The sequence below is a fragment of the Oryctolagus cuniculus genome, chromosome X (genome assembly GCF_964237555.1).
Source record: "Oryctolagus cuniculus chromosome X, mOryCun1.1, whole genome shotgun sequence".
In the NCBI taxonomy this organism is placed as follows: Eukaryota; Metazoa; Chordata; class Mammalia; order Lagomorpha; family Leporidae; genus Oryctolagus; species Oryctolagus cuniculus.
Genome location: NC_091453.1, coordinates 43,772,659 through 43,798,085, shown reverse-complemented (window position 1 = coordinate 43,798,085; position 25,427 = coordinate 43,772,659). Strand labels below are relative to the sequence as shown.

General features: G+C 42.9%; 1 protein-coding gene across 6 annotated transcripts in view; it reads left to right on the top strand.

Moving 5' to 3' along the window:
- The window catches only part of ARHGEF9 (Cdc42 guanine nucleotide exchange factor 9), a 407,702-nt gene that overhangs the window by 226,201 nt on the left and 156,074 nt on the right, over positions 1–25,427 (top strand). The window contains exon 1 of one of the 6 annotated variants that reach the window (XM_008272703.4): positions 7,034–7,186. The exons of the other annotated variants lie outside the window; for them this stretch is intronic. Coding sequence (XP_008270925.1) covers positions 7,157–7,186 — 30 coding nt within the window. The 5' untranslated portion in view covers positions 7,034–7,156. Of the gene's footprint in view, positions 1–7,033; positions 7,187–25,427 lie in introns of those variants that run through there. 6 annotated transcript variants of the gene reach the window in all.

The following is a 25,427-nucleotide window of genomic DNA, read 5'->3' as shown; positions in this document are numbered from 1 at the left end:
TACCCTGTCTCTGCTTCATCTCTTTTTTGAGAAAATAAAAACCATTATATGGGCATTTCTGTCTCTTTCATTTACCAAATCTACAGGCTCACCAACACCTGCAACCTTTCCCCATTTTCTCTTCCTTCATACTAGAATGCAGAAAGTGCCCCTGTTCTTATTAAGGACAAATTTCTTCTCTTGTGCTCTAGAACCCATCCTCTCTCACCTCCACAGAGATATTACTTCTGCAAGTATCCCCTCTCCTCCAACAGTGCTCCTGAAACTGAAACTGTAATGTACATGCAGATCACTTGGGGATCTAGTTAAAATGCAGAATAAGATTCAGTAGTTCCGGGATGGGGCCTGAGTTCTGCATTTCTAACAAGCACCTTTTCTCATTCCCATCATCATATAAATACGCTCTTATCTCCATGTTAAAGGGAAAAAAAAGATTTGTTTGACTTCACATACCCTTCCCAATAGAGCCCTATTTCTTTTATTCACTTCTAAACTTCTGAGTTGTCTACACTCATTATCTGCAATTCTTTACCTTAATTTAGGTCTTCTCCCTGTAATTTACTCCACAAGCCTTTCTATTATGACTGCTCTTGCCTGTGTACTCCTGAAGCCACTCTTCTCAAGGCCCCTGCAGTAGACCTTGTTGCAATGCAGTGAACATATCTCTATCACCCATGTAACTCCTCAGTGACATTTCACACATCTCAAACCTTTTTCACTTGAATATGATTTCTCCTGGTTTTCTTTCTACCTTACTGACTACAGTTTTTAAGTCTCCATTTTTGACCTCTCCTTTTCTGTGCAACTCGTCTAATTGTTAGAGAGTCTTAGGATTCTGTTCAGGATCCATTTTTATCTACACTCTCTCCCTAGATGATTACAGACTGTCTTGTTACTTTAAATACCATCTATATGAGGATGAATCCAGAATGTATATATGCAGCCAGACCTTCTCTCCATGCTCCAGGCTTATATATCCAGTTATCTTTCTGACATCTTTTCTAATAATGATTAATTGGAAGCTCACTCTTTTTTAAGATTTATTTATTTATTTATTTGAAAGAGTTATAGAGAGGGGGGAGAGAGAGAGAGAGAGAAAGAGAGAGAAATCTTCCTTCCACTGGTTCACTCCCCAAATGGCTGCAACAACCAGAGCTGGACCAGGCTGAAGCCAGGAGCCAGGAGCTTCATTTGGGTCTCCCACATGGGTGCAGAGGCCCAAACACTTGGGTCATCTTCCACTGCTTTCCCAGGTGCATTAGCAGGGAGCTGGTTTGGAAGTAGAGAAGCAGCCAGGACTTGAACTGGTACCCGTATATGATATATGAAGGCTGCAGGCCTTTGCTTATCCTGCTGCGACACAGCGCTTGCCCTGGAAGCTCACTCTTAATACACCTAAAACCAAAGTCTGGATTTCTTCCCCTCCTCATACCTGTATTTAAGCCAGTCTCCTCACATCAGCCATGATACCATTATATACCCAGTCATTGAAGTGAAAAATGCAGCATCATATTAATTCCTTCTTCTTCCCACTCATACTCTATCATTCATCAAACTGATGTTACTCCCTCTGTCTATAATTGTCACTGGCCTTCTAGTCCAAGTCATCATTATCATCTTTCCCCTGGATTATTGAAACAACTTCAACCCCCCCCCCCAGTCTGTTTATCACAAAGCATTTGAATGGTCTCTTTTTGTTTTGTTTTTGTTTTATGAATGGCCTATTAAAACATAAATAAGTTTTCTCCCCTCTCCCCAGGTTGTTGTTAAAATAAATATAATTTCTCTTACTATGGCCTTCAAGGCTTTAGATGTCCTAGTTTCTGCTAAATTTGTCTTCTATTACTTTCCCTCTTTCTTTCAAGGCTTCAGCCTTATTGAAATTCACATTCCTGGAACACTAAAGAGTTTTCAATCCTTTGGGCTTCTCCACTTTCTGTTTTCTGTGCCTGGAATTCTTTTCCCATAACTCTTACTTGATTGCCTCATTTTTAAGGCCTTACTTTTAGGTCTCAACCTCAATTAGAGAAGCCTTCCTTATCTAAACTGTCTTTCTTCTCTTCTCCAGAGTTGCTATCACTTCACTTTCTTTTTTTCACAGAATTTGTCATTACCTGTTTAGCATATTTACTTTCCTTCTTTATTGAATAGAAATGAGGACATAAACTGTGTAAAATACTGTGCCTAGTACAAAGCAGGCCCACATGTTTATTGAGTTTATGAATGAATCATAATAGGTAGTAATTTATGAGACTACTTCAAAAAGTTTGTGCCAAAGTAGAATTAAAATTAATTTATTTCAATGGAAATAAATTTGAAATCTATGCATAGTTTTTTAATAATACACATCTTCTGTGAACTTTCTGAAGACCCCTTATATATATCAAATATTATTTTGTCACTATAATATAAATGTTAACCTTAGGCTCCAACTATTAGCATTATAGTAGTCGTGCACTTTTAATTTTTACCCTTTTTCACTACTGCACTCAGCTCACCATCAAGAATCAAGGGCTTGGGTATTTATCCCAACTCAGCCACTAAACTTTGTGGCTATGGGAATTCTTTCCATTCCCTGGGGCTATGTTGGAGGAGGAGATAGTATTGGAAGAGAAAATTTTTAAGATCCTTGCCAACTCTGAAATCTACTGATCAGTGATTATTTAACACTCTTAGACACATAGTTAGTGTATTCGTTGCATAATTGGGGAACTTGGTACCCAGAGAAACTAGGCATTTGCTTCAAGCTACTCACCCACCAATAGTAAACTCAACTTTTGACTCAGCTTTTGCCCACAGGCACAGCAGGTAGGGGCCAGCTTGGACAGATGCCTCTGCCCCAAGAAGTCTGTCTCTGGGTTCCCTTAGTCATTGTGGACTCAAAGGAAATGAATGATACTGGGAACACAGCTAAAACTGTCTATTTCCTTATCCTGCCAGCAACAAAATGCACATTTGGCCTTTGCCCACTGTGAGCTGGTGTAAGGTTAGGTACCAAATCTACTTCTGAAACAAAGAGATTTTGATACCACTTTTTCAGATTTCTGTTGTCCTGTCCTGAGTTTTTGCTGATTGCCAGGCCTTGTGCTAAATGCTTTCCTTGGATGGATTCATCAAATCTTCATAACAATCTTGTTAGCCCTATTCATAGATAAAGAAACTGTTGAGGTGCAGGATATCAAATAATGTGTCCAAGTAAGTGTCACAGCTGATAACTGAATCCAAATAGTTTTGGCTTCAGAGCTTATAACCTTATCTAGCAGTTACACTGCCTCTAACTGCTCACATGGTTCTAGGCAAACAAGTGCTAAAGACATACTGGATTCAACACTCTAACTTTGCCTCTGGGATCAGCACTCATTCTTCTGTGAAAGTTTCTAACTGAGTATAACATTGGCCTGTTTGCTCTTAGGTCTATTCTCTAGTCTTCTGAAAACTGCATTTCTTAGTCTCCCTTGCTTTCTCTCTTCCTTTTGTCCAATAGAAGGCACTTGCAGGATGTTGGGAGGCAGGAAGAAAAGAGAAGCCATGTTATTTCCTCCACTTCCTGTTTCAGAATGATATTTTCGGGTGGTAATCATATTTCTCAATGGCTCCAACTTCCATTCAACAACTCCCTCCATTCAGGTTGCCCATTCCATGCTGTTAGCTTCTATTTGGCAGATCCTCTTTCTACGTTCAAGTAACATTACCATCTTCCATTATCCATTCATCCCTGGGAGCAGGAGAAGCTTTTGTGATTGCCAAATGCTGGATTGCCTTAGCATCCACCATTTGGCTTCTTAGCACTGTAGGTATGATATATTCCCCGTATTAATGCTTGCAATTTAAAAGACCTAGGGTAGTTCCCATTTTTCTGAATGATGTATACATTTTCTATAATCCCAAGACTACTCACATCACATAAGTTGATTTATACCCTTCAGAGCATAAATTATAATCTCTAATTACCTTGTATATGTTCCTATTTATTATCTATTTCTCCTCTACTCCAACTACATTGTAAGGTCTATGAGAAACGTTCTGTTACATTCTGTGCATCTTTCATAATGCTAGGCACATCAGGGCTCAAAAATACTGTTGAATGAATGGATGTCTCCTATGTGCCAGTCACCATTGTAGAAGATATCAAGGTGAGTAAATCATTGTCACTACGTTCAAAAATAAAATCTTTACACTTCTATTTAAATGACAGGAAATAGAAAACTGCATGTAGCCAGTGTGTAAGTTTGATAGGGATGCCGTAACAAAGTACACAGATAGGGTGGCTGAAACAACAGTCATTTATCTTGTGTTACCACAGTCCTGGAGGCTAAAAATCAAAGATCAAGGTATCAGCAGGGTTGTTTTCTTCAGAAGCTTCTCTTCTTGATTTGTACATGACTGTCTTCTCCCTGACTCTTCACATGGTCTTCCCTCTGGAATTGGCTCTATTCACATATCTTTGTCTTATGAGGGCACTCATCAGATTGGATAATGACTCTAATGACCTTATTTTCACTTAATTACATTTTTAGAGACCGTATATCCAAATTTGGACACATTCTGGAGTACTAGGGATTAAGATTTCAACATATGAAGGCAGGCATTTTGGTGTAGCAGGTAAAGCCACAACCTACAATGCTAGCATCCCATATGTGCACAGGTTCATGTCCCAGCTACTCCACTTCCGATCCAGCTCCCTGATAATGGGAAAAAAGCAGCAAATGATGGCTCAAGTGTTTGAGACCCTGCCACCCATGTGGGAGACCTGGATGAAGCTCCTGGCTCCTGTCTTAAGTCTGGGTCAGACCTGGCTATTGTGGCTACTTGGGGAGTGAACCAGAAAACGGTAGATCTATCTCTTTTTGTCTCTCTCTATCTCTGACTTTCAAATAAATAAATCAATCTTTAAAAAAAAAGACTTTAACATATGAGTTTGGGGAGGACACAAGTCAGCCTGTAACAACTAGGAAGTGAAAAAAGATCATTTTCCACTGTGAGAGAGCTAAATGGTGGTATTATAGGCATTAGATGATAAAACCAGGGCCTGTAGGTATTCCTGGAAAGCTTCCTAAAGGTGGTGTGTCCAGTGCTAGATTTTGGATTCCTGACAGGGGCTGACGTTGTGGCACAGCAGATTAAGCGGCCATTTGTGACCCTGGCATCCCATATCAGAGTGCCAGCTAGAGTCCTGGATGCTCTGCATCTAATCTGGCTCCCTGCTAATGCACCTGGGAAGGCACTGGAAGATGGCTCAAGTGCTTGGGCCCCTTCCACACACATGGGAGACCTGGATGGAGGTCCTGACTCCTGTATTTGGCCTGGCCCAGCCCTGGCTGTTATAGACATTTGGGGAGTGAACCAGCAGATGGAAGATATCTATCTCTATTCTCTCTCTTCTTTCCTCCTTCCCTCCCTCCCTCCCCTCCCTCTATCCCTCTCTGTTACTCTGCCTTTCAAAGATTCTTGACAGTTTTGGTTGATTATCAGGGGAGGTACATCAAGATACTCAGCAAGAGAGAAGGTACATAGGTGGGAAAGGGAGAACATTGTAAAGTCACTGAGTTCCAGACTACCCAACTGGAGAGGAAGTTGAAAAATCACCCCAGGCCAGGATCCCATTTGATTTGGGAATCCCTTGTCAGAGGTCCATTCAGCTCCTGCCTGTACACCTCCTGTGACTGGGTACTCATCATGGTAACTGCTTTGATCTTTGGCTAACTCTGTCTAGCCAAAACAAATAGCTTGAATGAAATGGGGAGGGTGTGTTAAGAAAAAGAAGACAATAATGTTGTGTTGTGTAGCATGCCAGTGATGTCTTCTTACCTATTTCTTCTAGGAACTTCTTTTGATATCATACTTTATTTCAGTCTTGCTGCAATTGCAATCTTTGATTTTGCAATTCCATTCTTGTCTGACCTGTCCTGTGAGGAGCTTAGATTCTTGACTTGTTTGTCTGTGCTACTTTGGGCTAATGTCTTTCAGTCTCTGGGCTTCAGTGTTCTTGTCTAGAATAGGGAGTAATTAACATTCCATATTAATTAATTAATAGCTCTTGTGTCCATCTCACAAGAGTTATCACGAGATTATATGAGACAACAATGGGTGTGAATGTGATTGACAACATCAACTCTCAGCAGATGCAATGGTGCCAGCCTGGGTTGCCTTGTTCAGAGTTGGGAGCATCACGAAGAGGTGGGCGGTTTCTCCGTTTACCTGTTTTGCTGATGTACATTTGACTCATTCTCAGCAAAATAAGCAAATGGAAAATTCATCCATCACCAAGCTACCTTTCATGTTCCTGAGGGTATTTAGGGAGAAACCTGGAGTGTGGGTGTGTGTATGGAGAGAGATAGGGAGAGAGAGAGAGAGAGAGAGAGAGAGAGAGCTCAAGTAAGCAGAAAGAAGCTTGGAAAGCTACAGAGGGTGAAGTCCAGGCTTCATCTTTTTTTTTTTTTTTTTTAGATCCTTTCTGTCTTCCAAATCTCCATTTATTTATATGTAAAATAGAGATACCTTTTCCTGCCTTCATAGGATTGTTCTGAGAAGTGAAAGTAATGCAGATGAAAGCCCCAAAAGAAAACAGGAGACCCCAGGGAGTATGCAGAAGGAGGGATGGGGGCAGGGAAGCATGAGCGCTGGCAAGGCTCCACCGGGGCAGGATCTTATTATTCCAAAGATTGGCCCAACACCTCTTGCAACTTTGGAGAGGACTTTCCGCTGACTCGACAGAATTGGGAAGCCCCACAATAAACAGCATCTAACTCCAGTGCAGCGGGGAAGCAGGGAGAGGTGGCAGCTGCTTCTCCCAGGCGGAGGTTATTCCCCGCCATCCTCTCCCTGCACCTCAACCCCCAGTTATCAAGCCTTAGTGGGGGACAAACGCAGCCCATTGGGACCCTCCCCGCCCCCTCGAGCTCCTTTCCTGGCCAAACACCCCCCCCCCCCCCCACCTCCGGGAGCAGCAGGGCGGAGAGGCAGAGGCTGCTGGCTGGCATGGAACAACCTGACTGAAGGCGAGGTCCGGGGCGGAGGGGATTGGGCTATAGGGCGGTGGAGGAGGGGAGGCGAAGGGGGCGCTGGGGCTCATTCGCTCCATCCCAGCCCTCCTAGCCAGCCCGCGACAACCCGCGCCAGCCACCGGGCCTCAGAGAAGCCGGACTTCGGGGGCACCATGCAGTGGATAAGGGGCGGATCGGGAATGGTGAGTGCACGTAGCCCTGGCTTCCCCTGCTTGAGCCTCAGTCCCCCGGCCCCACCTCCAGTGTCTCCAGCCAGCCACAAAGCAGCGAGCCCCCTTGCTTCTGCCCACCGCCCTCGCCGCCGTCCTTGAGACACCAGTGAGCTTGCTGTGGCCATTTTAGGAGCCCCCGCTCCCCTGCCTGCCCAGGAAAGCCCCCTCCCATCCCCCTTCGCATTTCTGCCGCCCTCTGAGATTGGGGTAGGATGGCGATGTGGGATATATCAAGCACCTACGAGTAGCCTAGGGGTCACCTGGGTGGCCAGAGGGGCAAGCAGACTGGCAGAGGGGCTCTCTGGGAACAGTGAAACTGGAATGAGGCAGGAGAGCTGACACAGGATTGGAAGGGTGGGGGAGGGAATGGTCACAAAGCCTGAAATTGTGGAGGGGGTCTTATGGGAGAGCTGCATAGCCCCCCCCCCAACTACCTGTGTGTGTACCCCTTACTCCTGGCATGAGGGCCAGGGAGCCACTATGGGGGAGGCTGCCTGGGGGAGCTTTGCAACCCTCCTTTGCCTGGGCTGGGGTCGCCCTGTTCACACTTGGGGCTTGGTCCAGGAAAGACAGCTGCAGAAACCCCCATCCTGGAAATAGATCTGGGCCACATTCAGCTAGCAGAGCTCCTCCTAACCTCCAAAGGAGTGTGTGCTTTGTGCGTGTATGTGTGTGTGTGAATGTGTGTGTGTGTTTAGTATCATCTTCCAACAGTTTATTTTATGCCATGGTGCTTCCTGCTCTACCTGGAGACCTTGGAATGACTTCCCTTTGCAGAGAGGAAGTGGTGGCTGAATCCTGATGCCTCTCTGACTCAGCCAGGGGTACTTCAAGCCTAGTCAGGTGCTCTGGGGAATGGGAGGCCACCACGACTTTGTCCTCAACTTGGAGGCGTAGGCAAGAGAGTCTTGGAGGTCAGTTGGCATGGGTCAGCGGGCACTGATGGCATGGCATTGCCAGCCCATACTTCTGCACTGCCACCTACAACCACAGCTTAAGGAAGGTAGCCTGAAACGGGCAAAAATTGGTATTTAACTCCTATTTTTTTGTGTGTGTGTGCTCCCATTCTGGAAGGGAGGAAGGAATCTGGAATGGGCTGAGACTGTATTCAGAGGAGCTGTCCTCTTCCGTTCCTCAGGATTTCCTCAGGGTGTCTGTTTCACTGATTCTTAAAGGTGTATAGTTTACGTGCCTATATGCCTTGTCTTCAAGAAACCCTTTTTCCCAGACCTCCCTCCTCCCATGGGATCCCACTGTGGCTATATCAAATATTTGTAGGGCCAGAAAAGGTCAGAACAGGTAAAGACCTTAGAGTCTTTGTCATCCAACCAGGAAAGGTAAGCCACAGAGAGTGGGAAAATTTGCCTGGGGCCACAAACTCCTTGGAGGCAAATCAGAGTCTTCTGACTCTCTGTCATTGTCCTTCTTCACTGCTTCAGAGTCATCTGTTCAAATGGTGCTGAAAGAGACAGAAGGAACAAAGTCATGATCTTGGGAAAGGACTTTCTTCAATATAAACTAATGCCGTGAAATCAGTGCCAGTCCTGGCATTTCTGGCAGCTGAACCTAAGTGAGACTTGCCTCATCTTCCAAATAACTATAGTATAGGGGCTCAAAGCTACCCACTCATAACTGATTAAATTAATTGAGAAATTTGAAGTTTTGCCAATTGTGTGTGAAACAGAAGAGAGTAGCAGATATCTTATAGGAACTATGTAATTAAAGATCAATCAATGAAAAAAATTTCACAATATTTTTAGGGAGACAAGACACAGAATATTGCAAATTGAAATCATTTATGTAGCCATTTATATGATAGAATTCAAAAACTAAGAATAGTAAACTCTTTTCTAGCCTAAGAGAGAGGAAACTTCTAGCCTTAGCCTTGCTCTGCTGTTTGATGAGAATGCTTTGGGCTTCAGATTTCTCATCTTTAAATGAGGCCATTAATAATCAACAGAGTTACTTCCAGGCCTAAGACAGTAAGATTCCTAGAAGTAAATGTTGGATAAAAGATAACTAGTGGCTCATTATGAACAAAACAGGGAGTGTCTATGTAGCCACCATTTTATAATGTGGCTAGTGAAAAGGACTTTGCTTCTTGGTTTTTCCTTTGCAAGGCACCTGAAATTCAGAGTGTACTTTTATAGCAGTAAGAGTTCTTTTGAGAATATTTGAATATTATAACTTGTTTCAAGTGTTATACATAACACATTGTTTGAGATTTTACAGAATAAAATCTGTCGGTAGGTAGGTGGTGTCAAATTGTGAGTTCACTTTGGATGGTAAATTGTTCAGTGTATTTATTCATAGCTTCTTCCTGCAGTGTCCATTTATGCTGGGGTACACAGTGTTCCTAGAGGGCAAACAAAGAATGCTGTTCTCGTAGTCACAAGTCTGAGTTGGAGGGGCTTATCTTTTATACTTCTCAGTTCTGAAACTTTAGCATTTGTCAAACCTCTTTCATCTTCAGAATTCTAATATATGAAATGGATAGAAAATGTTTTATAGGCACTCTGTGGTCATTAATTTATTCAACAAAAATACTGAGTATATGCTGTGAGTTGGCACTGATCTAGGGACAGCGGAGACACTAGTGAACAAAAACAAATTTCTCATTCTTATGGAACATACACTTCAGGTGTTGGGGGACTGTTCACCAAACAGCCACATAAATGACCATGTAACATGTCAGGAGGTGCTAAGTGCTAAGAAAATCAAACCTGGTAAAAGAACAGAGATGTGGGGAGTGGGACAGTGTATTAGACAGATTGATCAAAGCCTATCTGGTTAAGGGGCATTGGAGCAGAGATTTGAAGGAAATGAAGGAACAACCTTCATGTGTATGTTTAAGGGAATAGGGATTTTAGGCATAAGGAACATGCAGAAAGAACATAATTGGTTTAAGGAACAGCAAACAGTCCTATGTCCTAGAGATAAGGAATCAGTAAGTAGAAGAATTGGAGATGAGGTTAGTGAGAAAGCAGGAGGCCAGTTTTATAGGGCATTTAACCTGAATAAGATGGGAAGCCACTGGAAGGTTTTAAACAAGTGAGGACCTAGTATGACCTATTAGCAGAGTAGATTGTAATGGCGCATGGTCAAGAGCTATGAGGAGACTCTTACAGTAGCACAGATTAGGAGTGATGGTGGCTTGAACTAGGGTGATAATTGTGGAAATGATCTATATGAAAGAGATGCGCTCAGAACTATTTGTAGATGGTTTGTTTCTTCTTCCTTTCTGATCATCTCCCTGGACACTCAAGTGGCTGAGAGTGGGGATAGAAAGCACACAGATGAAGTGAGTGCACACATGCAAGAATATTTCATATCTAAGTCAATGACTGAATGATCTGCTTTGGGCTCCTGGACACTAGTAGGGCTAGTGGAGGGTTGGTTTTATGTGGACTACCATTTAATTAGCTGGTTTGTAGAATTCTGGAAAATATTAATTATATTATTTGTACCTTGGAGATGTAATACACTAGCATATATGATTTCTATAATGGATCATGTTTTAATGTTCTCTATTATGATACTATTTTCTTTAAGGAACAGTACCATCAATTATTTTCTTGATTGGTTCCTTAATTTTCAAATAATTAACAATGAAAAAACAATAAATGTGCGAATTTCAAATGTATTCAAATTCAGAAGCTTATTCACATATGAATTAAAAGTTGTTTGCTCATTGAATAGAAATATTAGACTTTTGGTTTGCATTGCTTGACAGTTTTAGATTTTTTCTTTTTTATTTGACAGGCAGAGTTAGACAGTGAGAGAAAGAGAGACAGAGAGAAAGGTCTTCTTTCCGTTGGTTCACCCCCCAGATGGACGCCACAGCTGGCGCACTGTGCCCATCCGAAGCCAGGAGCCAGGCGCTTCCTCCTGATCTCCCATGCGGGTAAAGGACCCAAGCACTTGGGTCATCCTCCACTGCCTTCCCGGGCCACAGCAGAGAGCTGGACTGGAAGAGGAGCAATCAGGACAGAATCCAGCGCCGCGACTGGAACTAGAACCTGGGGTGCTGGCGCCGCAGGCAGAGGATTAGCCAAGTGAGCTGCGGTGCCGGCCAGTTATAGATTTTTTAAAAAGATTTATTTATTTATTTATTTATTTGAAAAGGTATAGTGACAGAGAGAGGAAACAACAGAGAGAGAGCGCTTCTATCTGCTGGTTCACTACCCAAATGACTGTAACAGCTCAGATTGGACCAGGCCAAAGCCAGGAGCCTGGACTCCATCCAGGTCTCCCAGTACCATCTTTCAGGTGCATTGGCAGGAGCTAGATCAGAAATGGAACAACCAGGCTTTGAACCAGCACTCCAGTATTGGAAACCAGAATCTCAAGCAGTGGCTTAGCCCACTGTGCCACAATGCTGGCCCTATTCACTGTTTTAGATTTTAAGCACACACATAAAAAAAAAGCCCTCTATTCATTGATCATATTGAGTGATACAATTGTTTCATTCTATTTCTTTATCTTTGTGATCACTATGCTATTATTGTTTATTTTAAATTTACTTTTTAAATGCTGCAACATGTAGTATCAGAGGGGTTACAGATACAAATAGTACTCAAAGCTACCTTAAATCATTTTGAATCTATACACAGTTATAGAGTTGAAAGAGCACATGTGGTTAAGTCTGTGTATAACTCAGAGTTCTTTAAGTCAACTTTTATGTAGAATACAATGTTGATTAAAGAATAAGTAATAAAAAGACTAATTTGAAACTTTATATATATTATTAAAATTCAGTAGTAACTGTGGGGAGCAACCCGGACTAGACTGTTACTGGAATTAAGACTTATTCTATGCATCTGCTCTCCCACAATATGGCGCTGGGAGAGGAGAAAACGGTTTCTACACAGCTGCCTCCAGTTCAGCCAATACACTGTAGGACTTGCTCCTGATTGGAGGAGAGCAGCGTGCTCGGCGTGTGGGCAGCTGAGTTGGGATTGGCAGAGGAGGACTATAAAGGAGGAGAGAGACGGCATGCACCAGGGAACATCTAAGGGGAACATCTAAGGGGAACACCTGTGCAGCCCCCGAGAGAGCCGGCCGGCGGTGTGCCGCACCCCTGCGGAAGTGGGGAAAGTGGCCAGGGGGAACCGCCCTTCCACGGAGGTGGAAGGGACAGTAGCCAACCCGGGAAGAACCAGCAGCAAACCCGGGGAGGGCCGAGCAGACGAAAAGAACAGCGCAGGGTTCAGTGTTGCTCCTCCACGAAGAGGGGGAGCGACATAATGGTGCCGTGACTCGGATATGAAGCCTAGGCAGGGCTTAGTGTCGTTCCTCCACGAAGAGGGGGAGCAACAGTAACCACAATTGTTTTGAACTTTGACCAACTGAAGATTCTCTCAGATAGGAGTATTGCAGTACTGCCATTGTTTAAAATTGCTGGTACATAGTGATAATAAAAAATCCATTGACTTTTAGCTAAATTTTTTGGAAAGTTATTTTGCTTTTGCTCCAATTGCATCTTTCTTTAGAAATATTTTTTATTTGAAAAGTAGAGTTACAGAGAGGCTGAGGCAGGGGGAGAGAGAGAGAGAGAGAGAGAGAGAGAGTAAGAGAGATCCTCCACCCACTGATTCACTCTGCAAATGGCCGCAATGGCAGGAGCTGGGCCGATCCAAAGCCAGAAGCCAGGAACTTCTTCCAGGTCTCCCACATGGGTGCAGGGGCCCAAGCACTTGGACCATCTTCTACTGTCTTCCCAGGCCATAGCAGAGAGCTGGATCTGAAGAAGAGCATCTGGTCTCAAACCGGCACCCATATGGGATGCCCACACTGCAGGCAGCGGCTTTACCCACTACACCACAGCACTGGCTCCTTTAGTAATTTTTTAAATTATATTTATTTCATTTATTTGAGAGGAAGAGGGGGGACAACTCCCATCTAAGTACCTATTAAGGCTGGGGCTGAAGATGGATCTGGGAACCAGGAACTTAATCCAAATCTCCCACATGGGTGCCAGAGACTCAACTATTTGAGCCGTTGCCTGATGCCTCCCAAGGCGCACATTAGTCAGGCCCAAGACAGGAGCCTTGCAGACATCTCATGTCAATGGCAGGGACCTGGAGAGCTTGAGCCACCTCTTCCTGACTCCCAGAGTGCTCATTAACAAGAAGCTGGATTGGAAATGGAGTGGAGACTAACCCAGGCCCTCCAATATGGGATTTGGGCATCCTAAGCCATGTATCTGTTGTGCCAAATACCTAACTCCTTGGTGAGTCTTCCCATGAGACACAGTGGGTGGTGATATTCTTCACTGAGATAAGGAATGCAAAATGGAGCAGCATTTGGGGAAAGCGTGGAGAAAGGAGATGACTAATACAGACTTAGCCCTTATGAGTCTGAGATGCTTGGACAGTCTCCCATTGCAAATAGTAGGTGATCTAGATTTTGAGCCCAGGGGGTGATCGAGAGGCACCGGTTACAGTTAAAGTTCTGAAAGTGAACGAATTACCTAGCATTTAAAATGGCTGTGCAGCCTGGGGAAATGAGAGGTCAGAGCAGAACTTGAGCCTTCTCCTATTTGAGATCTTCTAACCTAGAGCTGACCTGTTTATTCTATTATCTTTTTTCCAGATTTTTTGTTGCAGTGCTCTAGGATTTTTATATTATTACTGTTATTATTGTCGTCATTATTTTGATGTGTTCATGTTGCTTCTGTGCTGCCTCAGCTATGGGGCCCAAGTTGAATGACCTTGGGATAACATAGTCCAACTGTTTAGATTTAGAGTGAGGAAACTATAGTATGATGGCCAAATTCAGCCCCTAGCTAAGAACGGTTTTTATATTTTTAATGATTAGAAAAAAATTAAAACAAGGATAATATTTGGTGATACAAGCATATGAAATTGTATGAAATTCAAATTTCAAGATTCATTAAGAGTTTTTTGGAACACAGCCATGCCCATTCACCTACTTGTTGTCTGTGGATGCTTTTGTGATACAAAGGCAGAATTGATTAGTTTTGACAGAGACCATATGGCCCATAAAGCCTAAAATATTTGCTCTTTGGCCTTTTACAGGAATAAAAAAAAAAAAAACGCACACTCCTGCCTTAGAGCCCTTAGGATTATCATGACAGTGCCTTGGGGATGTCGGGTAGAGGGGCAGGCAGAAGGATGGGTCTCTTACCTCTGATTTATCCAGAGCACCTGAGCTTTTGCTTTCTATGTTGAGCTCATGCTTAAGATTTTGGAAAAAGGGTTTTGCTCATCCTGCATTCTTCCTGCCACCCCCTTCTCCAAAATGATTGAATATACTCATTGTGAACACTGAGACTCAGAGAAGGAAAGTGCTTTACCCAAGACTACACAGCTATTAAATAACTGGAAAAAGAATTCGCAAATTGAAATTCCCTGTTGTCTTCTCCAGTGAGATAAGTTTAGTGTGGCCAACAGAAGGGAGGCTCACTTGTTATGTGCCAGTTATACTAAATATTATTGCAATTAATCCTCACATTAGTCCCTAAATTTTTTTTAAAAAATTATTTATTTATTTTCATTTGAAAGACAGAGACACATAGACACACAGATACACACACACACACACACACACACACACACACACGGAGAGACAGAGAGATCGTGCTTCCATTCGCTGGTCACTTCCCAGATACCTACAAAAGCTGGGAATGGGCCAGCCTGAAACCAGGACATGGCAGCTCAATCCAAGTCTCCTACACGGGTGGCAGGGACTCAAACCATTGAGCCATCATCTACTGCATTAGCAGGCCATTGAAATTGAAAGCAGAGTCAGGAATTGAACCCAGGCAACTGGTATGGAATGGGAATGTCCAAATTGTGTCTTTTTTTAAAGATTTTTAAAAAATTTTTTATTTGACAGGTAGAGTTACAGACAGTGAGAGAGAGAGACAGAGAGAGAGGCCTTCTTTCCATGGGTTCACTCCCCAAATTGCCACAATGGCTGGAGCTGTGCCGATCTGAAGCCAGGAGCTTCCTCCTGGTCTCCCATGCGGGTGCAGGGGCCCAAGCACTTGGGCCATCTTCTACTGCCTTTCCAGGCCATAGCAGAGAGCTGGATTGGAAGAGGAGTAGCCAGGACTAGAACTGGCACCCATATGGAATGTTGGTGCCACAGGTGGAGGATTAACCTAGTGCGCCACGGTGCTGGCCCCCAAATTGTGTCTTAACTACTGTGTCAAATGCCCACCCCCATAAAGGGTTTTAATGTCTAAATTTTTTCGTTTGTTAGTTTATAAGTTCATGCAGTAGATATTCACTAATCATGTCCCGTTGAGCATTAAATATTCTTGTAACAATTGTGGGTGCAATAGGCAACAAAATCAAAAGTTGTCCTTTGCCTTCTAGTCTAGATTGCAAATCTTAAATCTAGCTTTATAAAGTTTAAGCATCTTGCTCAGTGTTAAATAAAGGGCAACATCAGATTTCAAGTTCAGATCTCTAACTGCCAAGGCTTATTATGCTTTCTACAACCCACCCACCATGTACTGGTTCAAGTACTCCCCATTCTCCTATTTAACTCCCATCTACCCACTGATTCACTCACTCTTGCACAAACCGCTTCATACATCTGTCCATCCATTCATCCATCCGATGTATTTTTTCATCACGAACTCCTTGGTGTTGACAATATAGCAGGTACAGAATACTAGCTTACACTCCTCTGCCTGTTGTCAGTAACATAATACAATGATTAGGAGTATTATACTCTTGACCAAAGATTCCCTGCAATCCCTCTGGCCAATTAACTGTGTGGTCTTGTGTGTCCCACTTGACTCCTCAGTGCCTTTATCCTTAAAGCTGGGAAGATAGTAAGAAGTGCATACCTATTTCGTAGTGTAGTTGTAAGGAATGAGTGAGTTGAATACATGTAAAGCATCTTGATCAGTGCCTGGAACAGAGGAGAAGCTATGAAATTTTGTTGTTATTATTTTTACATTTCTTTCAGAGTCACAGCCCATCCTAGTCTGCTCAGAAACGCAGCTTCATCTGCATAGGGACACTGACTAATCATGTTACATTCCTCAGGGTCCTTTCAAGATAATCTGAGAAAGAAATTTATGTCAATAGTTAATAACAACTCAATATGTTCCCACTCCCTTGTAATATATGCATGACAAAAATTATGTAATTATCCTGAATAGGTTAATGCATGCACAGGGTACAAACTTCAAATTCAAAGAGTAAAGGATGTAGTGTGGTGAATAGTAAATCTCCTTACTTCTCTTGGTCCTGTCATCCAGTCCTTTGTCCCACAGGCATCCATTGTCATCAGACTCTTATATGTTCATGTAGGGATAGTCTATCTTTACAAGCACACATGTGCACACACACACACATTTTCTTTTCTTCACGCAGATAGTGGCGTATTCTTACAGTTCTACACTTGGCTTTTTTTTTTTAATCAACAATATGTCTTGGAGATTTTTCTCTATTAGTGAATGCAGAGATACCTCCTTTTGTCTGGCCACATAATTTTTTTAAAGATTTATTTATTTATTTGAAAGGCAGAGTTACAGAGAGGTAGAGGCAGAGAGAGAGAGAGAGAGAGAGAGAGAGAGAGAGAGATCTTTCATCTACTGGTTCACTCCTCAGATAACTGCAATGGCGGGAGCTGGGCCAATCTGAAGCCAGGAACCAGGAGCTTCTTCCAGGTCTCCCACATGGGTGCAGAGGCCCAAGCCCTTGGACCATCTTCTGCTGCTTTCTCAGACGCATTAGCAAGGGGCTGCATCAGAAGTTGAGCAGCCAGGACTGCCATATGGAATGCTTGCACTGCAGGAGGTAGCTTTACCCGCTATGCCACATCACCGGCCCCACTACATAAGTTTTTATTGCGTTCCCTATTGATGACCAATTAGGTTGTTTTCAATCACAGGCCACAATGCTCCAATGAGTTTTAACAGATCATTTTAAGAAAATGGATGTTTTTTAAGCAGCTATCATCTCTAAGGTATTATAGTATGCTGAGGTATGGGAGAGTAAAAGCAAGATGTGGTTATGCCTTCAAGGAGCTCATGGTTAAGTAGGGGAGAAATAAAGCCAGCCTGAGTTTAATGATATAGGAGATATCAAAAGTATGATGTGAGAGTACAAGGAAGCAAGAACGTGGTGGGACAGGGGTTCAGAGGACTGGGCAGGGCTTCCAAGAGCAGGTAATATTTAAACTGTGCTTCTAAGCCTTTCAGATGGCAGAATTGGCTTTGGGTGCTAAGTAGGCGTGGTAGGTGAGGCATGAGTGTTCCAAGCAGAAAGTACAACGTAAGACAAAGAATCAAGGCATGAAAGAAATAATATGTTCTAGAAATATCATGTGAGTGCTCTTGTGTTACTGGAGTCAGTATTTCTGGCAAGGTATGCTGGGACCAGATCAAAAAGGGCTTTTTGGGGGCAGGTATTATGGCACAAGAGGTTACACTTCCATTTGGGACATCTGCATCTCATATCAGAGGGCTGGTTTCAGTTCTGGTGCCTCTAATATAATTCCAGCTCCCTGCTAACACACTTGGGAAAGCAGAAGATGGCCCAAATACTTGGGTCCCTGACACCCATGGGGGAGACCTGATAGGAGTTGCTCTCTCTCTCTCCCCCCCTCTCCCCCTCTCCCCCTCTCTCCCTCTCTCCCTGTCTGTCTCTCTCTCTCCCTCCCTCTCTCTCCCTACCCCCCCACATCCACTGTGCCTTTCAAAGAGATGGAAATAAACATTTTTACTTTTTTTTAAACAAAAACAGTGTTTTCAAATGCCAGGCTCAGAAGCTTTGCCTAGTAGGAAGGACAGTGGCATGATGAAAGCAAATGGCAGATGATTCCTTTGGTGACAGAGATGGGGGGAATGGGAGGAGGGGAGGGATTACATTTGACAGCTGGTACAAGTTACACAGTTATTACAATAGAGGACCTCAAATACTCATTGAGTGTCTGCTGTGTACATTTCTTTTAATTTACATTTTATCTTAAAGGGAGAGAGGAAGAGGGAGAGGGAGAGGAAGAGAGAGAGAGAGAGAGAGAGGGCTCTTCCATCTGCTGGTCCACTCCCCAAATACTGAAAAGAGGCAGAGCTGGGCCAGGCTGAAGCCAGGAGTCCAGAACTCAGTAGGGTTTGCCATGTGGGTGGCAGGTACCCAAGTGCTTGAGCCATCAGCTGCAGCCTCCTGAAGTGTGCATTAACAGGAAGCTAGATCAGAAGCAGAACCTGGTGTTCAATCCAGACACTCTGATGTGGGTTGCAGGAATCCCAAGCAGTGACTTTTCCACTGAGCCAAATGCCTGCCCCATGTTGGGTAAATTTCATAGGAAAAAAAAATTATAAGCCAGATTGACCTAAGTTTGAGGCCTGCTTCCACCAGCAGTTGTATCTATGTGTCCTTGGCCAAATCACTAAACTTTTCTGACCTTCAGGAGCCTGTAAAATGAGGATAATAGCCTGTATTAGTAAGTGTTCTTCAGAGAAACAAAAAAGCCTGGGTAGCTGGATGGATGGAAGGATGGAAAGAAAGAGAGAGAGAGAGAGGAAGGAAAGAAGGAAGGAAGGAAGGAAGGAAGGAAGGAAGGAAGGAAGGAAGGAAGGAAGGAAAGAAGAAAGGTAGGCATTTATTATGAGATAAACTCATGGGATTAGGGAGGCCACAACCTGATAAATGCAAGCTGAATACCCAGGAAAGCCAATATTTGAGTTCATGTGAAGTCCTGAGAAATAAGAAAGCTATTGTTTTAAGTTCCAGCCTGACAGCCTGCAGCGGACCCAAGAACAATCAATGTTTCACTCCAAGTCTCAGACCAGAAAAGAGGATATCCTGGCTCAAGCAGTCTACCTTTCATTCTTTTTGTTCTGTTCAGGCCCTCAATTGATTGGATAAGGCATACCAGTGGCAAGGGCTTTATTTAGTCTAATAATTCATATATTAATTGCATCCAGAAACATCCTTACGGATACACCTAGAATAATGTTTGACCAAATACCTGAGTATCCTGTGGGCCAGTTAAATTGATATGTTAAAATTAACCATCAAATGCCCTCACATACCTTCCTAGTCAGCTATGAGAATACCATGATGTAGTAGACATACATGGTAAAGGTCTGTGTGCTATGAGCTCCTGTGAACCCATGTTGGGGGGTTATTATTCCTGACAGGCCAGAGGGACCTTTCCTGTTGCCCTGAATTCACATATCAGAAGGCCAGACCTAACTTTCCTCTTCGAGTGCCAAGGAATTTAATTCACAAGAAACAATTCATCTTGCCCCAGCCTAAGGCCACTTAGATTCTCTGCTCAAGGAGAGACTGGGAAAGGCCTCCAAACTACCCCACTACAAGATGAGAAAAGCTTCATTTTTTTAAGATTTACTTATTTATTTGAAAGAGTTACAGAGAGAGAAAGAGAGAGAGAGAGAGATCTTCAATCGCTGGTTCACTCCCCAAATGACTGCAACAGGTCTGTGCCAGGCTAAAGCCAGGAGCCCTGAACACCCTCTGGGTCTCCCACATGGGCGGCAGGGACCCAAATACTTGGGCCATTTTCCACTTCTTTCCCAGGTGCATTAGCAGGGAGCTGGATCAGAAGTGGAGCAGCAGGGACTTCAACCAGTGTTCATATGGGATGCTGGTCTAGCAGGTGGCAGCTTAACCCTCTGTGCCACAATACTGGTCCCAGAAGGGCTGCTTCTTAGGATGTGATTGCTTTGAAAAAAAAATTATATCATGCTGTTTTTGTTTTGTGCGTGTATATGTGCACATGTATGTGTGTGTGTGTGTGTTACAACAGGACTAGTTCTGCAAGTGATTAAGTTGCTAAGTAAAACAAAGCAGTGTATTTAGCTGTCTGTAAGACTTCCTGTTGCCCTGAGAAGATGTCTTTTGAAAGGGCCTATGTGCCATATCAGGAAGTGACATTTAAGCTGGATCACTTATGTAGAGACTTTGGAAATAATCCTGACACATTTGGATTACAATAAAAAAATTAAAGAGACAGGTTTGTGGAGAATTGAGTAGAGGCAGCAGGAATAACACATACAGAGGCCTTCAGGATGAAACAGCTTGATACATTGGAGAGATAGAAAGAAGACCGGTGTGACAGGAACATAAGGAGACGGAGGTGAGTGCCATGAATGGAGAACAGAGAATTAAGCAGGGACTAGCTCACACAGGATTCAAATACAGGTGTGTTTCAGTGATCAGTAGCCCAGGCTCTAGAACCAGATTGTGTTCAAATTCTGATTGTCATGTCTTAACTGTGATTTGAGCAAGTTACCAGATCTTTCTGTTACCTTAGTTATGCCCTTGAAAAACTGGGGATAATATTGATACTGTTCAAGATACTATTGGTACTATCTATAGTGTTATTGTGAGGCTTAAGTGAATTAAGTGGTGTTCTTGGCAGTACTAGACATATAGAAAATGCTATTTATTCTAAATATAATAGAAAATATTTGAAGTAGCGAAATGATAGGGGTTGCATTGCGACTTGAGAAGGTGACTTTTGTAGACTGTGTGAATAATGGATTGAATAGGGCAAAAATGGAGATTGGGACCCAATTGAGAGGTCACTGGAGAAATGTAGTCAGCAGGGTCAGGTGTTTGGCTTAGTAGTTAAGATGCCTGTGACCCATATTACAGTACTTGGGTTCGATACTTGGCTCTGGCTCTTGACTCCAGCACTCTAGCTAATGCATACCTTGGGAGGCAGTAGTTCAAGTGATGTGGTTTCTGTCACTGACATGGTAGACCTGAATTGAGTTCCTTGCTCCTGGATTTAACCTGTACCAGGCTCAGCCATTATAAGCCATGTTTTGCATTTTCAAACAACTGTGACATTAATGAACTCATGTAATCCTCAAAACAACACTCTTCTTACTTTAAAATTTAAAATACATTGATTTTAAAGAGAGGGACGGAGATCTCCCATCAACTAGTTCATTGGTCCTGTCCACAGTGGCAAGAGCTGGCCCACTTGGGTGGCAGGAACCCAATTATACTGCTGCCTCCCAGATGTGCATTATCAGGAAGCTAGAGTCAGGAGCCAGAACCAAGTATTGAACCCAAATACTTGGCACATGGGTATCCTAACTGGTCTCTTCACTGCTAGGCAAAATGCTCATTGCTCTTCCTACTTGAAAGCTGGGGAAACTAAGGCTGCTAGAGTGAAGGATTTCCTCCACACAGCTACCTCCAAATAGATCCATGATAAGAAGCAGGTGTACAACTCCTTAATAGCTCCTTGGGAATTACTCTCCCTGCTTGCCAGGAGTGGATGTTTGCCTGGCCTTCTGCATTCCAGAGGTGAGGGACAACAGTAATAAGAATGTGTATGCAGTAAATCTTAAAAATAATAGTTTACATTTAGCAAGCCAGCATTTATTATGTGACAAGCACAATTCTAAATGTTTTGAATGTCTATCTTATTTAATGTTCCCAACAATCATGTAAGATAAGCACAATCTTCCAGTTGAGGAAACTTCCAGGTATAGTATGAAAAAGTGAGTGACCCTCAAGCCACCTGCTGAGAAGATTAAAGTTAGTTTTGTTCCTTCCACTCAACACAATGCATTCCCAAGAGGATGAAAGCTCAGGGAAGCCTTTTGAGTATTTGAGTATGTAAAGTCAATGAGGCCTGGCAGAATGCCTTTTGTATACATTGCAGGCAATCAAAATGTCTTTGGAATGTGTGAGTGACCTGATGAAATGAGTGTATCCCAGGCCACCTGGAGCCACTGAGCCTAGAGCTGGCCCCTTAGAGGGGAGAGGTATTTGTAGCAAATGTTTCATTTGTTCTGGGTAAAAGATGTCACTTAACCAACTAGGTAGATTGCTGAGATTGGGCTGAAATAAGAAGCTTCAGAAGTCCTTCCTGAGAAAAGTAACTCTTCTGGATATCAGTTTTCCCATTTGTAAAATGAGGCCTTTCTCCCTTCCTCTACCACGTGCCCTCCTCCCCCGACCCCCCACCGGGGGTCCACACACACACACACACACACACACAATGCTTCAGTCCGCAATATTTTTTGAGCACATGCTATATACCAGGCTATGTTCTAGGTACTGAATGGAGAACAAAATACACAAAAATTCTCTCTTCTTGGAAAAGATATTCTAGTAGGGAAGATACATGCTAAGAAATTATTAAATAAAATATACACTATGCTAATTTTAATTGCCAAAGAGAAAAAAATACAGCAGGGAAGAGGGATAAGAAATATGTCTGTGGGAAGTTACAATTTTAAATTCCTGTTTCCTGCAGTTCTTCCAAGGTTGCCTTGAGGTTGATATGCAATACATGGCCACAGTATTTAGGAAGCTGTGAAGTTCTATTTAAATGTAAGGTGATGTTAGTTATTTCTAGGGGGGTTAATTTTTCCTAAGTTCTTATTTTCTGTTCCCTTCTCCATCATAAATGTGGTAAAATATCAAAAGTTCTGGCTTAAGCATGGGAAATTCAAATTCTAGGCCTGACCCTGGTATGGCAGTTTCTTAAAATCCCAAATGTGCAGTGCTGTCCCCAGAACTAGATCTGGCTCCTAATCCTTTGTTCTTCCCACTCCTGCATAAACAGTGGGAGCTGCATCAAGTCACTTTCCTTCTCAGATAATAAGTGATACCCTCCTATAGAATGAGGATGATGAATCTCTTCCCACTACCCCTTTCTAGCCTCCTCGGATTGTTGTGAGGAGCAAACCAGGTATCTGGTACAAAAGGGCTTTGTAGGTCATAAAGTAAGACCTCCAAGGCTGATTGCTAGCATCTGGAGAGTTGGTGTTTCTGCTTAAACAGTTTTTTCCCTTGTAAACTGGGTGTATGTGTGGATTGGGGGAAGTGAGCCTTCAGTTCTGGTGCCATTTCCTTTCCTTTCTGAGAAGCAGCTGAGGGGAGTGGAGGCAGTATGGATCCTCAGCACCTCCTAGAAATAGGAATAGTTACACGGAAATGGCATCTCACGATGGAATGGCAACTACTGGTGTGCAACCCCTTTTGGCCACTCTGTTTTTTGGAAGTGGAAACTGGGACTCATTTCCTGACACTTAACAGTTAACACGAATGACTCATGATCTTTAAAGACCTCCAGTTGCATCTCATTTGAAATGCTGGCAATGGGGATGGGGAGCCTTGAATAAGTGGAGTCTTCATTTAGTACAGTTTTTCTACTGAGGATTTTTCACATCCTAACCTAAATTTTCATTCTATAGAGCACTTTCAAATCTATTATCCCATCATCTCTTTGGCAGGTATTATTTGTGTCTTCTATTTATAATGAGGAATCAGGCTCATAGAGGATATGATTTGTCTAAAGTTGGGGACAGAGATTGTATTGAAATCTTTAAATAATAGTATTTATTAGCATTCACTGAACATTTCTATGTGCTGGGCATTGTTCTGAGTGCTTTACATGTATTATCAACCATATGGAACTCCCTGCTTTGCAGATGAGGAAACTAGTTACTGAGAGTCTGGGGCTTGTTGCAAATGAGGGCCAAATTGAATACTAGGGGGGGCATTCTGCCATTTTCCCATTTTAAAGATGAGAAAAATGAGGCTCAAGGACATTAAATAACTCAAGGTCACACAATTAGCAATGGATGAGACTAAGGTTGAACCTTAGTAGGCTGTCTTTAATACCTGTGTTCTTTTTCACCCACATGGGATATTGGCACTGCAGGTGACAGCCCCACCCGTGATGCCACAGCACTGGCCCCTAATGCCCATGTTCTTAACTATCAAAGTATATCACCTCTAAGTCTTTTAAGGCTTTCCTTAGATTGCTTAATGGAAGGCATGGTGGCAGGAGGGAGAGAGAGAGACTCTGAATTATTAAGTCCACAAAACAGATTTGACATTTTTAATTTAATTTTTGAATAGATAATAAAAGAAAGAAAAATTATATGCAGTGAATGTTCTCTGTCCATCCATCAGAGGTCACCAGCTCTATAGGTTTTTTTTCTTACTCTTTCCAGAGGGTTTTAAAAAATTGTTTGTGAGGCAGAGAGGCACACAGGAGAAGGAGAAACACACAGAGGTTTTCCTTCTACTGCTTCACTCTCAAAATGTCCGCTGCTGGTCAGAGATGGGCCAGACCAAAGCTAGGAATTAAGGATTCAGTCTCGGTCTTCATGTGGGTGGCAGGAATATAGTAACTTGAGCCATCACCTGATGCCTCCAGGATATATATTGACAGGAAGCTTAAGTCAGGGGCTAGAGACATTTATAAAACCCAGGCACTTAGATATGGGACATGGACAACTTAACCTGTGTCTTAGCCCAAACTCCCACCCCCCGAGATGTTTTTGTAATGCAGATATAAGTGGATACAAAGATATGATTTTCACACAATAGCTCACACATCATGTGTACTAATCTGCATTTTGCAGTTTTTACCCAATATATCTTTGAAGTTTTTCCTTATCAGTCTATGGAGATCATCAACAGTTTTAGCCTCAAAGAATTTCAGTAAGCCATCATCCATCTATGTGTCCTGCACCCTTCCCTTCTTTACCAACCTGTGATGGAGTCTAGCCTTTTCAACATTTTTACTCAGTCTCATAGGTGATTATTTTTGGACTTTTACCTAAAATAGAGTCCCCCAAAGTCAATCCCTTAGATTCCCTCTGACACATAATACAGCCTTTTACAAACTTCCCAGCTTAACTAATAAGCAAAATTCCATACTTAATTTGATGCTGAGTAATTAGTGTCCTGAATACCTAGTAGTTTACAGTTTAAATGAAGCCTGTGAATAAATAAACCTGGACACAGAGACCAGAGTGTGTAAATGGCTGAGTGAATCATGAGGCCCAAGAGTGGAAGCATCCAGGAGATTAGGCTCCAAAACTAAACACTGGATCCTGATACTGAGAGAAACAGTCACTGTCCATCCAGTCTTGAAATTACAAATGATTGGCTTTGGCTGCCTGGGAAAGATCCTGAGCCTGACAAGAAACCATTGTACATCCTCTGAAGAGACTTTTAGACCCTTGCTGCTCTTTTCAGCCATTCCTCTCTCTACCCAGAGTAGAGACAGATGGGCTGGCCCACTAGCTTACTTGAAATAGAGCTGAAATAGGCCCCAAATAAATGCGAAATAGTCTTGAAATAGATCTATGCAAAGGAACAGGAGGAAACTGCTGTTCCTGGGTATTTATTCAGATAATTATCCAGTGGCTGGCCACCGGGGAGCGGTATGGGAAGTATTTCCTGAGGGAAGGGCCTCTGGGGAGTGGGTTACAGTG